This window comes from Simochromis diagramma, unplaced genomic scaffold (assembly GCF_900408965.1).
Source record: "Simochromis diagramma unplaced genomic scaffold, fSimDia1.1 OVJJ01000216.1, whole genome shotgun sequence".
NCBI lineage: Eukaryota > Metazoa > Chordata > Actinopteri > Cichliformes > Cichlidae > Simochromis > Simochromis diagramma.
Genome location: NW_024386883.1, coordinates 11,934,043 through 11,949,059, shown reverse-complemented (window position 1 = coordinate 11,949,059; position 15,017 = coordinate 11,934,043). Strand labels below are relative to the sequence as shown.

Genomic DNA, 15,017 nt, shown 5'->3' with positions numbered 1-15,017 from the left:
ATTATTTGAACTTTGTTGGTATCTTATCATGCTGAAGCAACAATCAGAAGATGTGTACACTGTCGCCAGGTCAACAACAATATTCGGGTAAGCTGTGGGGTTTCAATGATGCCAAAATGTACCAAGAAAATATTTCCCACACCCTTACACCAGAAGATTTTTCTTTCATTTTGTTTACAATAAATTCTGACTCTGCTATCTGAATGTTGCAGCAGAAATCGAGACTCATCAGACCAAGAAGTCCTGTATTGGTGAACCTGTGAAAACTGTAGCTTCAGTTTCCTGTTCTTGACTGACAGGAGTGGCGCCAGGTGTGGTCTGCTGTATGTAGCACATCTGCTTCAAGGTTTTATGTGTTGCACTTCTAGATATGCTCTTCTGCATATGTTGGTTGTAACAAGCGGTCATTTCAGTTACTGTTGCTTTCCTATTCAGCTTGAAGCAGTCTGGCCATCCCATTTTAAGTAAGCCCTAAAAATGACTGTGCAGGTATTGAATTACTTAGACCTGCGTGCCATCAGCAACCATGGGACTTTTTACCAAGTCACTTAAATCACCTTTCTTTGCATTTTGATGCTCATTTTGAACTTCTGCAGACTGAGTTGCTGCCATGTGATTGGCTCACTAGATATTTGCATTAACAAGCAATAGACTAGGTGTGTCTAATGAAGTGGCCATTAAGTGTGTTCTTGTGTTTTTGTATTTTGTTAGTTCATTATTTATTCTGCGGTTCCTAGGTTGTTCAGTTTAGTTTATTGGATTCGTCCTTGTGTCTCTGCCCTCTGTGTCTCTCTATGTGTCTGTGTTTATATTGTGGTGTGAGTTCTTGTGCCGTGGTTCCCTTCATGTTTTTTTCTATTTTTTCCATGTTTCCCCAGCGTGTTCCCTCGCTCCCTCGTCTGCCTCTCCTCCACTCCCACATCATGTTTCCTGTTTTATTGTGAAGGTCCCACGTTTTCGTGTTCATTCTGTTCAGTCCAGTCTCCCCTGTCTCGTTATGGTTATTAGTGTCAGCTGTGTTCCTAGTGTGTTCTCACTTCCTTGTTATTCCTCTGTGAATTTAGGTCAGCGTCTCCCTCAGTTCTCTGTTGCGTCCTCCCTCATGGCTGCGTGTCTCTCCCTGTGTTTCCCCAGGAGTTCATATTCGTAGATTTTCCCAGTTTAGTTTTGTATTGCTCCCTCTGTTCCCAGCAACAAAACTGTATTTTGAGTTCACGTTTTGCTTTAGTGAGTTTGCATTTGAGTCCAATTCCTGCCTGAACGCAGCCGGTTCATGACAGAAGATTTCTTAAAAATTTGCTTTACCAACTGGAGAAATTGTTCAGAGTTATCAACAATTAACAAAAGGAAAGGTATAAAAATAAATACATGCAAAAAAAAAAAACAACCAGTAACAAAAACGCACGAATAAAAAGCAATCAAACAAACAATCATTTGTGTAGAAGATCAGTAATGGGACGTAATGCTAATTGAATTGCTAAACGCTAAAGCTAGGCTAATATTTTTAAGTTAGCATTAGCTTGTGCTAATATGCTAATGTTAATATGTTTTGCTGATAGCTAGCTATTGCTTAACAATATTTTACAGCTGATCAGCTGATTGTGACATTTACTGACTAAAATGTAAATCACATACGACACAAATGCAGTGAAGTTTTAATTTTGTGCGTATGCTACTAACCTGAGTGGCCCTTAAGGTGCACAAACACCAGGATTTGAACAGATGTGCCCATTTATTCGGTTTATAAAGTATGTATTCTTCCTGCTGTACTCTGCCAGTTTGAGTCACATGTTAATTTTACAATTTATTTTTTTCTTTTTTAAATTCACTGTCTTACAACCTTTTCAGAAGCATTCTTTTAGTTGTAGATTGCAGTATTAGCCATCAAAATCATTTCAGACTTTGACAATAGACTTTTTGATGGCAGTCCCTCTGAGAGCACAGTTGTAATTATTAACTTTAATAATGTTGGCAGTCATTTTAAGTAAGTCTTTTCCAGGGTTTGGTATCAAGCTCCTAGTGAGGCTTGTAAACCTGTTCTTACATTTATGTACCGTGTTTTAAAATTATTGGTTAGTAAATTTGCTTTAACATGATTTCCATCTCTTGGATTCATTAGATCTTTATGGGCAAATACTTTCTCCTCAAAACTAAATTAAAAACACAGGGCACTTACAGGAGGCCCAGTTCTTTATTTCATTCTGCTTAAGTATGCTTCAGGGATACATTTGAAGGCTTACTTTTTACCACATTATAGCAAAATGTTTATCTAAACTCCCCTAAAATTACCACAGTCTCACCATCTATTGACTAGTGTTACTGCACTCAGCTTCCCCAGTTTTTTGGTCTTCTAGCACATGAGTTTCCCACCTTTATTTTCATGTGCCAGAACAGCTTTTATTCTCATGGGTCCAATTTGTACTGATTTGTGCCCCAAATTAACATTTTCCACTGTTAAAATCCACCGTTTGGAACTCAGAGGGGTTGTTAAAATTAATCAGGTAGGTTTAGAAAAAGATTTTGGTTAAAAGTAGTTGCCTTCTTTCAAAGCACCCCACTTTGGACCACATCATAGACAGCATAAAAGAAGGATAAAAATTCTTGGCCCCAAAAAGTAAAGCCAGTGTGACAATCATTTAAACTGGCAATTACTTTTCAATTAACACCAGGGAGTGAAGTCTATGGGACAATGATCCTTTGACGTCACTTCTGTACCATGATGAGTTTAGGTGCTCAGTCCCACATTTTGTATCGTATTGAATGAAACAGTTACGTTTTGTGAATTTTTGGTCGTTCTCTGTTTCAGAAAGGAGGTTTAACCAGTTCACTTGTTTCAAAACAACAAGAGTGCAAAAGCAACCGTCTGAAGTCTTCGGAATGGATTTGCGCCTCACATTCTTCTGTTCTGGTTTTGCTGGAATTCTGTATTTTACTTAGGACTTTTCATCAGCCACAGAAAAGGCTTGGCTTTTGTTGAAGAATCACCCTGCGTGTGTTGCATTTGAGTCCTCCACATTAAACAAAATACAGCTAGTTGTATAGTAGGTTTACAGAACGTGGACCTGCTGCTAATACAGGCAGAAACAGATTAATATTCTTACATATAGTACTGCTTATCCTCTTACACTTTTACTTTTAAATAACCTTTATATGCAGGAAATAATTGCATATTGTAGTAAAGCTGACAAATGTAGAAAAAGCTGAAATAGTGTCGTAGCAGTTCTGATCTTATGTTCACCATGACTGTTAAATATTGGGATTTATTAACTTGATGCAGTAACATCTCTGTTTTGCAGGCTGGGGATTTTGACATGGCAAAAGCCGATTGATTCGGGATTCTCTTTGACGAGGGAGAACCACCTCTTAACCAGATCACCTCCTTACCCCGAGGAGCTGCTCAGAGCTTTCAGTGTACCAGAGGAGGAGATGATCCACAACTTCTTTCATTTCAGCTGAGTTTACCTGTGTTAAAGCACAGGACCAGACACCCTGACTACTTCGGAGTGAACCGGACTTTACGCTGACTTATCTGACTAAAGCTAGCTACCAGGCTACAAACAAGAGGAAATTTGAGCCTCAGGAAATCCCAGAGACATGTTCCTGGATTATCAGTTTAAGATGAGGAGCACTCTAATTATGACGGTTACCGTTCTGTGAAATAGTCACTATTATTTTGTGAACACCTTATTCTTATTTTATTTTAAATGAAGAATTTAAACTACCCTGTGGTAGTATTGCTCAGTGTGTCTTTCTCTCTTAAACCCCTCTTACAAACTCAGGCTCTGGTCCTACCCAACATTTCAATATTCTGCAAACCTCAGGTGCATTATGTTTGCATCTGCCAATAAATATTTGTATGTTGTGTATCTCTTTGTGCTTCGTCGGTGTCATTTTTCACTTTTGAAGATAGCTTAGACTTGTTTGAGTCTAAGCTATCTTAGACTCAAACAAGTCTATCTTATCGCCTCTGTCAATGCGCCCCAGGGTGGCTGTGGCTACAATGTAGCTTGCCATCACCTGTGTGTGAATGTGTGTGTGAATGGGTGGATGACTGGTTGTGTAAAGCACTTTGGGGTCCTTAGGGACTAGTAAAGCGCTATACAAATACAGGCCATTTACCATTCATCTACTTTCATTTTCATTTATAAAAGCTTTATAAGGCATAAATAGATAAGGTTACACAAAATACATAACAACTACTAACAGGTTGATGATTGTTAGACATGATAAATTATATAATGAACATGTTATACATCAGGTTATCAATAATAAACTGTATTTAGAAACTACATGCTTTATAAATGGTGAATTAAGCACTTACCAATGAATAGTGCTTAATGGTGTGTCATTATAATAAGTTGTTACCCAGATTCTCCAGAAACATAGAAATATGTTTTCTGTGTTACACTTTGAATAAAATATGGATTTCTGAGATTCTGTTTTTATTTCTACTTTACAGAGCGTCACAGCTTTTTGGGAATTTGGGTTAGAGGTTTATGTGGTATGACATGAAGCATTTATACAGTGATCGGTGCAACAGTGACAGTTATTTTGGGAGCTGTCCTGTTGTCCATTATCTGTACAGACTCAATGCCACGGAAAAAAACAAATGTACTGTCACTTTTCAAAACTTACGCTTATTTAATTAAAAACAGTGACAGCTGCAGAGTCGTTTCCAAAAGCACAAAGTCGGCAAAAACAAAGAATCTCAGATTCTCATCTTTTGTGTTTTTTTACGGGTAAAAGTCTTTAACAAAATATGTCTGTGCAGCTTGCTGGTAAAGTCGCTGATTATCATCCACCTACCACAGTTACAACAAACAATAACAGCACACACACACGCACACAGCATCAGCCAACATTACGCTATTTTTCCATGACATAGGTTGCATTTGATTTTCATAACCACATATTACGGAAAATAAGATCAATATGTGAACACTGAAGATGACAATGCTCCTCAGAAAGCAGCTGTGGGTTTGTGTTACCACAGAGTGCTTGTGTACACATATTACAGACATGCACACTATCACGGCCCCGGTATCCATGTCAACTGCAATTAGGCCAATAGATTTGTATGCACCCTGAATTTTCTTTCTTTAATTTTAAAACACTAGGTCAGGATTCAGGACCTGAAATAGCTAGCAGGCTCTACTGTTCCAGCATCACTACATGTCAAGAGCACTACTTTTTAATTAGTCGGGGTCCCAGGGTGACAGACTGCATCTCTCGGGTCCCGAGCCTAAAATGTTCAAAGCACCCGTCGTGTGTGGGAAACTAAAGTCAATGCAATGTCAAGTGGAGCCTAATTCTGACATTCCTCCTCAAAAAGTAAAACCCTTTTTCAGTGAGTTTAAATGTCATAATATTCATTTAAGTCAACTTTTAACATTATAGAAGTTGTTCTCTCATCTACTTGGAGTTGTATAAATGTGGCTCATTTATATATTTATTATTTTTTATATTCATTTATTTTCAAATCAATTTTATTTATGCAGCGCCAAATCACATCAGCAGTTGCCTCAAGGTAAGGTAGACCCTACAATAATACATACAGAGAAAAACCCAACAATCATATGTCTCCCTATGAGCAAGCACTTTGGCGACAGTGGGAAGGAAAAACTCCCTTTTAACAGGAAGAAACATCCTATATATATAGGCAGATGGCCGCCTACACACACACACACACACACACACACACACACACACATATATATATATATATATATATATATATATACTGAGACAAGTGTTAACAAGCAGCAGAGCAGATGTACCTGATGAAGTTGGACAAGAAGATGGTTCAGGAAACATCAACATTTGAGTTAAAATAACAGCACACAGTAAACAGCGGCCTCCATGGCACTAGCTGTACTGATGTCACTTTTCCCTTTCCAGATGGGCAAAAGGTAATTTCAGTGTTTATCGAAGGGATTCATGTCATTTGAACAGAAACACATGATGTTTGTTGGTATTTGCCGTCACAGATGCTGCTTTTGTTTTCGAGCACCTTCCTTGGCGAATCGTGAGTTAAGGCATGAAATTCAATAGATTAGCATTGGCCTCCTTATGATAACTCACTCGACTGCGTGCAGTTTCTGAAGGTTTAACTTTTGCTATGTTAATAAAGATTGAACAAACTTCCCCATGAGGTGTAAATCCACTGACACTTTACGGAGAGGGTTAATTCTTCCTCACTGGCACACCCCCAGGTCTCTGGCTGAAAGGCTTACCTGTTGTCTGTCTTTCCCCAATTACAGCGTTCTCCTGAGTAAGCATACATTAGGTGACTCATCAAAAACGGCTGTCTGCCAGTGCTGGCTGGAACAGTGTATTATTTCAGCATCAGTGTATATTTCAAGCCGAGAGGGGAAGAGTGAAGCCATAAACTTAATGGGTTAGTTCACTCAATAAAGTGGTGACTTGTATGACTTGGAAGGGACCCAGAAATATAACATGCCCTGGAGTGCCGCCGATGGTTTTTCTGTGGGAATTGGAGAGGAGGCGAAAGTGGATCTGCATGTACTTGTGAGTTTTCTTGTCTATAGGACTCGTCTGAGGTACATCTGAAGAGGCTACACTCAGTATTTAATATAGGTGTTCAGATGCGTGCATTATACATGTGCATTTATGAGGAAACATCAATCCTCAGTGCGCAGAGATTGTGTGTTTTTGTGTTGCAAACTTAGCAGGCAGATGGAAGATTAAGACAGCACCGTGTTCCTTTGGAGTTTGCTCATGCCTCCGTGTTCTTTTGTGATGGTGCGTGAAACACTCAGTTCGGAGCAGCAGGAGAATGCAGCCTGTCAAGACGAAGTTTTGCAACCACTTGAAGTAAACTGACACTGCGTGGAAATAGAATTGCAATGTTCAAGGCTCCACTGGAAACGAGGTGAAGATAAAACATCTGGGCGTTTAAAAGGCAAATAAGGGGACTGTCAGAAATCATTTTCAACTTAGTTATTCAGCAAATAAAGCCAATAAACACAGCCAGTGCAACAGCTTGACTCATTCATCACAGAGTTGTGTTTCTTTATTATTATTTTTGGTTGCTCAGATATATCTTTTATATGTGGCGCTAACCTTGAGAGACACACCAAAAAAAATCAGGCTAAAAAATAAATCCTGGCACGCTGCTTGATGATTTGACCTCCATTAAATTGGGGTTAACTGAGCAGTCACGCACAAGTGAAACGACTGCAAAGAGCAGCCTGGCCTTTGATAAGTGCCTATAGTGTTCACTGCACTTCACAAGGTCCTTACCTTCACATAAAGATGACTCCATATTTCTTCTTCTTCTTCCCCACATCTTTTTTCAGCTTCTCATCAGTGTTTCCGTCACATTAAATAAAATCCTGTCTGGTTCTGCACAGACGTTATTTCATGTTTGCACGTCTGAGTTTTGTTCCAACCTGCTTGGCCTGTTAGTCCCTCTAGATTGTGTCTCTCCGGCGTTCCTACGAGACAAATCTCATATGCTTTAGATGTTTACATAACCGGATACGCTTGGTGTGCGTGTCTTCTATAAATATTTGCCTGCCTATTGCATTCAGCCTTATAAAATTACATAACAACAATAATGGAAAACAAATGTATCATTTTTCACTTTTCACTGTTTATCTTCTCAATCAATTCCAACTTGCAACTCTTCTTTGTGGTCATTTTTGCAGCCCTTAAGCCACATTTCAAGTCTATTGATTATTTATTACCATGCAGAGCATAAAGCTACTCGGACCAGACCCTTTAATCTCACTGTTATTAGCTGGATTTCGCTGTGCTCTGAAACGCAGCCACTGAGCAGTGTGCTTGTCTGTCTGTCCCTCTGAATTCATGTTGGCTTGCCTTTCCCTGGAATCCCTCTGCATATCAATGACTTCATGTCAAAACAAGCCCCAAATCCTCTGCTGTGTGCGAGTGAGAGCGTCATAAGGATGGAAGACTCTTGTAGGCTTATGCAGCGCACATATCTGTGCAGACAGAGGGAAATGGAGCCTGCCTGTGTGTGTCCCTGTGTGTGTTTGAGTATATCTGTGAGCTTGAATGACTGTCCATAAGCTCCTTTCCATAGACTGGAGGTCCAGTGTTTCTCTCTGATCATTCCTGGCAGGCTGGTCAAGTGCATAGAGATTTCACTCAAGTAAGAAGGAAAAAAAAAAACATGAAAGCGAGTGAGCGAGCATGTGGTGCAAACATTTCACTGACACACTACCTGCTCCGTGAATTTCAAACATGGAAAGACGGCACAGAAGGAGGGGGGGGGAGAAGCCCCGGGAAGCCTAAAGCTGTGTTGGCCCAACTACAGTCTACAGTCAGCTAATGTGGCTTCTTGGCAGCCGTTAAAGGCGGTGAGTGGCTCTTCTTAAATTTTGAGACTCCTGCACGTAAAAAGCAAAAACACGGATTCAATTAACATTACGGATGGCTTCGTTTCATTCATGCGAATCAGTGTCAGGGTCCAGGAATTACCACTTAACACGGAACACAGACTTATCCTTGAAGTGATCTCATCTGCTTTGATTAGTCAGACGATTAGAAGAAATGCGATCAAAAGCATTCCTGCCATGTAAGTGAATTCTTTTAATCACACTACACTCAGACCTCAGTAAATGTTCTGATTTTAAAAAAATAATACTTTAATAAATGCTAACTTATTATGTGCTTTAACAAAAAAAAAAAAATTAAAATATTTTTCCAACAAATTTAACAAAAAAATCTCATTTATATCTGCAGTCCCTGGGTGCAGTCTTTCAATAAATGAAATATTCAATATTTTTTTAAAAATAAAATAAAATTAAAAACAAGTAATAGTCAGAAGACAGTCATTTTCTGAGCTAAGATGGGGTGTTATGTTGTAGATTGAAGTACCAAAGATAAGTTTGAACATTTCTTAAAGCAATATTAAAACCAATAGAATCGTAATGACGCTGTTTCAGTTTTTAAAAAGTAAGAAAATAACGTTGAAAAAAAACTTTTTTAAATTTATAATATAATATAATGTTTTTTAAATGTGTGTACATGGCAAGGCTACATTTACTAAGCCATGTTAAATTCTCTTTTTGGGCTTGTTGATTTTAGTTGTTACAGTATAGTTTATTATATATTTACTTAATTACAAAAAAATCTGGAATAAATAAATAAATGCAGAAATTGAGACATGAGATATAAATGTAAGAGAAAGCTCTCTAGGTTATCTGAGAGGGATAATAATTACTGTCCATTACTGCCTGACTGTGGAGGGCCAAGAGTCCCAGAATGCAATAAATAAATACAAAATTAAACAATTAATTAAATGCATCGATAACGAATTTAAATTTGAAATAAATAATGACAAAAATTCAATTAAATTCACAATTAAAAAAAAAAATTCTGGTTCGTTTGCTGTTACTTGCATAGCCAGTGAAGATAGATCGATACCAGATAATTGTTTGATGCATCATCACAGAATTATCAGTGATGTGTGCAGTCAGGTATCCCAGAAAGCATTTTGAACAAAACTAGTTGCCTTTTATAGCTGAGCAACTTGACGGAGTGGTTATAAAACTGTATAAATATTTTAAAAAAAACCCCACAGGTAATTACATCTCCTTTTTTTTTTCATTGTAAATACTAAGCACCTGATGTCATCAGTTATGCTGCTGGCGCACTGTAAGCTCTGTCTTCTGCCCTACTTGCCAAGTGGGAAGTAACAAGTGTGCAAGTACAAACTCTGTGTACTTGTCACTGAGAAACACCCACTGAAAGAAACAACTCCACACCAAAACAGTGGGTTTAACTATATCGGCTTTAACCCCACTCCCCGACTTTAATGGGTGAGGCTGACACAATAAATTCATGAACCATAAAATAATCAATTAAATAGTAAAATAATATTATTGATTTTTAAATAAAATGAATTTATATGTTAATTTATTAATTATTTGATACATTATTTCTTAATTATGGCACTTCATAGTATCTCTGAAGCACACTGCATATGAAATATTGAGAGTTGCTGTTCACGTTTGGATGTAAACCACCGCTCTGCTCCACCACTGCGTGGCGCTGTGGAAAACAAGCAGGGCTGTAAGACGACTTCAAAGACCCGCTTGAAAGGACAGGAAGTCGCTTTTGTTGTCTTGGCCGAGGGAGCGCAAGATGTCTTCCCTGGACGTTCAGGATTTTATCCAGCAAAACCGAGCTGTGGCCGAGCAGGTGGAGAACTACAGAGGCTACTGGGAGAGCGACAAGCACTGGGAGCCCAGGCGGGAGTTCATCCTGCGGAACTTGAACGACTTTGAAGACTCGCAGCTGGACCACCTGCTCTCCCTCTCAATGGTGTGGGCCAACAACGTCTTCCTCGGCTGCCGGTGGGTAAACACAGCGTGCTTTCATGCCTCTAATTAAAGCCTGCCGACGGACACTTTTTCTAAGACAGCCGCTCCACAGCTCCCTCAGCCCGGGATGACTAACCACTGTTTTTAAGTTTAGTCTTCCTTAATAAACAAACTAAAGGGTTGCTAAAGGGTAACAACCAGTGTTCTCTTTTCTCTGATATTATTATTAGTTTAATTTTAGATTTAGTATTTACTTACTTACTTATTATTATTATTATTGTTGTTGTTGTTCCTGCTGCTTACTTACCCCAAACTATTTATATTCAGAGTTTATTGTTTATAGTGAGGTTTATTTTCCGCTGGTGGGCTCGGTGCTGCCCCCTGCAGCACTGGAGTCGTCTGCATAAGCTGCAATGCTACTCTGCTACATTTGCTGCAGGCGATGCTGAGTTTGTAAAGATTTGTAAAGATATCCTGCTGGATAAATTATGTGGTTATACATTTTCTTTAATGGCCCTAAAAATTGTGGTTCAGGGAAAAAATATAATGTATGTATAATGGAAATATCAAATGCAATATTGCATTGATATCAGTATATCAGATGTTTGTGCCTGCTACTGGACAACATCCAGTCTTTCTTCACTGGAAAAACAGTCTTTGGTTATCAAGTGGGTCTCTTTATAAAGTTACAGGCCTTGTTTTCAGTTTTACCCTATTTTTGTTACTGTTTGTGGTGGCATCTTATGTTTTTATATATGGTGTATATGGTAAAAATTCTGCCGCATAAGAAATTGAAACCCTAAGATTTAGCGATCCTCTAACCCCAAGCACTTGGCCAAAGTTGAGGGGAAAATCTGCCCTTAAAAATCTCCTCTGACTGATTGCAGTGTTGTGAAAAACTATTTAAAATGATAAGTGATTTCTTGATTCAAAAGGTCTGGTAGTAGTCAGGTCTGGGTAACCCACTCTCCAAACTCATGTTAAGCGTGTGCGGGCAGATATAGCTAACCTTGCAACAGCAAGTATGGATGTGCAATCCCAGAGAAGCTACACTACCTGTGCAATGTGAATGGGCTTCATGGTTCTGCCTCACTCTACTAGCAATTACATGGATGTTAGCAAAAAGCAGAACTAGGGTGGGCTGTCTTTTTGTTGTCTCTCCAGTGCACATGTCATTTTCTTTTGCAACAAAGCAGGTTTCTTCTTCCCGGCTGACTAGATTGATTTACTGACATTTGTGATATACTGTGATTATGAAATGCATGCCTGACTTGATATGAATGATTTGGACTCTTAGACAGAAACTGTTTTTTGTTTTTCCAGTTATTTAAAACAAAATCTGTATTTTTTGTTGCACACCAAACAACTTAACAGATCGACTTGTCATTGTAGTAATCTGTAATTGCAGCCACTGGGGTCTGCGACTGGTATTAGCTTTTGGACAGCAATAAACCCACAAAATTGGATTTTCATTTCAGTGAGTTTGAGGGCGCTCGAGGAGCAGCGCTGGCTGTTGAAGTGCATATTGGATGTCTTCTGTGATTACACCTTCTAAAAGACATTAATCCTCAGAATTGGTATAGGGTGCAATCATGCAAAAATGCCAGATAAAAGGGTATCACTATTTTTTCATCCATAAGTTTGCACTCAAAGGTGAATCAGAAGCAGGACTAAATTTCATTTATATCAAGGGAAATGTGTAGGAGGTGAAGAAACCATTCACATCTGTTAACTTTATCGAAGAATAAACAATTCTTCTCTTACCAGTATTATGGTTTTCTGTTGTTCAGTGATGTTATTTTCCCAGTGCACTATATCCTTACAGAAGAATATAAAGCACACGGATGAGTTCTGGTTTAATGAAGTGTTATGTCTCATAATCGATGGCAGGTATAGCACAGAGCTGCTGGAAAAAGTGAAGGAAATGGCTGAAGGCATCGTAGTGGAGGACGCACCGGTCTTCAAGACGAGAGATGAGATTGTTAAGAAGCAACAGGTATGTCTGTGAACACACACACACACACAGCATATACAGTGGGGCAAAAAAGTATTTAGTCAGCCACCGATTGTGCAAGTTCCCCCACTTAAAATGATGACAGAGGTCAGTAATTTGCACCAGAGGTACACTTCAACTGTGAGAGACAGAATGTGGGAAAAAAATCCATGAATTCACATGGTAGGATTTGTAAAGAATTTATTCGTAAATTAGGGTGGAAAATAAGTATTTGGTCACCTCAAACAAGGAAAATCTCTGGCTCTCACAGACCTGTAACGTCTTCTGTAAGAAGCTTTTCTGTCCCCCACTCGTTACCTGTATGAATGGCACCTGTTTGAACTCATCATCTGTATAAAAGACACCTGTCCACAGCCTCAAACAGTCAGACTCCAAACGCCGCCATGGCCAAGACCAAAGAGCTTTCGAAGGACACCAGGAAAAGTATTGTAGACCTGCACCAGACTGGGAAGAGTGAATCTACAATAGGCAAGCAGCTTGGTGTGAAAAAATCAACTGTGGGAGCAATCATCAGAAAATGGAAGACATACAAGACCACTGATAATCTCCCTCGATCTGGGGCTCCACGCAAGATCTCATCCCGTGGGGTCAAAATGATGATGAGAACGGTGAGCAAAGATCCCAGAACCACACGGGGGGACCTGGTGAATGACCTGCAGAGAGCTGGGACCAAAGTAACAAAGGTCACCATCAGTAACACACTACAACGGCAGGGAATCAAATCCCGCAGTGCCAGACGTGTTCCGCTGCTGAAGCCAGTGCATGTCCAGGCCCGTCTGAAGTTTGCCAGAGAGCACATGGATGATACAGCAGAGGATTGGGAGAATGTCATGTGGTCAGATGAAACCAAAGTAGAACTTTTTGGTATAAACTCAACTCGTCGTGTTTGGAGGAAGAAGAATACTGAGTTGCATCCCAAGAACACCATACCTACTGTGAAGCATGGGGGTGGAAACATCATGCTATGGGGCTGTTTTTCTGCCAAGGGGACAGGACGACTGATCCGTGTTAAGGACAGAATGAATGGGGCCATGTATCGTGAGATTTTGAGCCAAAACCTCCTTCCATCAGTGAGAACTTTGAAGATGAAACGAGGCTGGGTCTTCCAACATGACAATGATCCAAAACACACCGCCCGGGCAACAAAGGAGTGGCTCCGTAAGAAGCATTTGAAAGTCCTGGAGTGGCCTAGCCAGTCTCCAGACCTCAACCCCATAGAAAATCTGTGGCGGGAGTTGAAAGTCTGTGTTGCTCGGCGACAGCCCCAAAACATCACTGCTCTCGAGAAGATCTGCATGGAGGAATGGGCCAAAATACCAGCTACTGTGTGTGCAAACCTGGTAAAGACCTATAGTAAACGTTTGACCTCTGTTATTTGCCAACAAAGGTTATGTTACAAAGTATTGAGTTGTATTTTTGTTATTGACCAATACTTATTTTCCACCCTGAGTTACGATAAATTCTTTACAAATCCTACCATGTGGATTCATGGATTTTTTTCACATTCTGTCTCTCACAGTTGAAGTGTACCTCTGGTGCAAATTACTGACCTCTGTCATCATTTTAAGTGGGGGAACTTGCACAATCGGTGGCTGACTAAATACTTTTTTGCCCCACTGTACATACAGCTATAATGACAGTCTTTGTTCATGGATCTCTCTGCTCCGTCACAGGGTCGATGACCGGACCAGTCATGCTGGATCAACACAGACTGGATTCAACTTTTATCACGTCAGACTATTTTTTTTTTTTTAAATAGTTTTACAATCCTGGTGTTTTTAACCCTTACCTTACCTAACCCTAACCCTTTGCGAGGAGTTCAGACATCAAAAGACATTTTTATTTTGAGCCAAAAAACTGGCCTTTTCAGACTTTCAGCCTTTTTTATTTGTGCACAAACAGCAGCGGTGTCTGCGGGAGTTTGTGAGCCCCACTGCTCGACTATTTCAATCACAGTTTTACTTTTTTTTTTTTTTTTTTTTAAATGTGTTTTTTAAATGTAGCTTCAAACTAAAGATGACACTGGTGTTCTTGTCTGAAGCACAATAAAGAACTTGTTTTATCATTTTTGTGTGGTCATTGCTGTCTAGGTCTGTGCCTCCTCCTGGTCACATTGTTTTTGACTACATTATGGAGCCACTCCATAGTTAATCATATACGGCAATAAAATACAAATACTGCTACTTATAACTATGTCGGTTCAACGAGTGCTCCGACATGTAGAAAAGTGAACTTTAGTTAAAAGTAAAGCTACAGAGGTTAACATGAAAGCTGTTAACTTACTCTGGCACGGTGTGTTGGCAGCTGTCTTATTTTACACGGCAGCAATACCTGCAGCAAGCAGGGGTGACTCTAAAGGGTGCACTAGACCATATTTACTCGAAGGCTTTAGCAACATTATTTTGCAGATTTCTCTGAATACATTAAAACAATTTAATCAATATGTTTCAAAATATGAAAATTAAAGCTTTTTTGCAGACCAGTGAAAATATAGGTCAGTAAAACTCTTGAGCAGCTGACCTGGGGCTGTGAGGCTGAACACTCGATTATTATTAACATTAATTATTAACATGTGCTTCAGCAGGAAGCTTTGCAAAAGCACAGGGCAAGCCTCAGTACTGAGAATGCTGATATAATTGCTTCTCTTCATTACAACCACCACATTCTCCTTTAAAGGCTTACAGACACGC

The 15,017-nt window shown here is 39.4% G+C and overlaps 1 protein-coding gene across 1 annotated transcript; it reads left to right on the top strand.

The window, feature by feature from the left end:
• Positions 1 to 10,090: 10,090 nt before the first annotated feature.
• On the top strand, positions 10,091 to 14,392 carry cdkn2aipnl (CDKN2A interacting protein N-terminal like). The gene is made up of 3 exons (XM_040032291.1): positions 10,091 to 10,346; positions 12,204 to 12,309; positions 14,001 to 14,392. Exons 1-3 carry the CDS (start codon positions 10,135 to 10,137, stop codon positions 14,007 to 14,009), a joined length of 327 nt encoding a protein of 108 aa, XP_039888225.1. The 5' UTR covers positions 10,091 to 10,134; the 3' UTR covers positions 14,010 to 14,392.
• Positions 14,393 to 15,017: the final 625 nt, after the last annotated feature.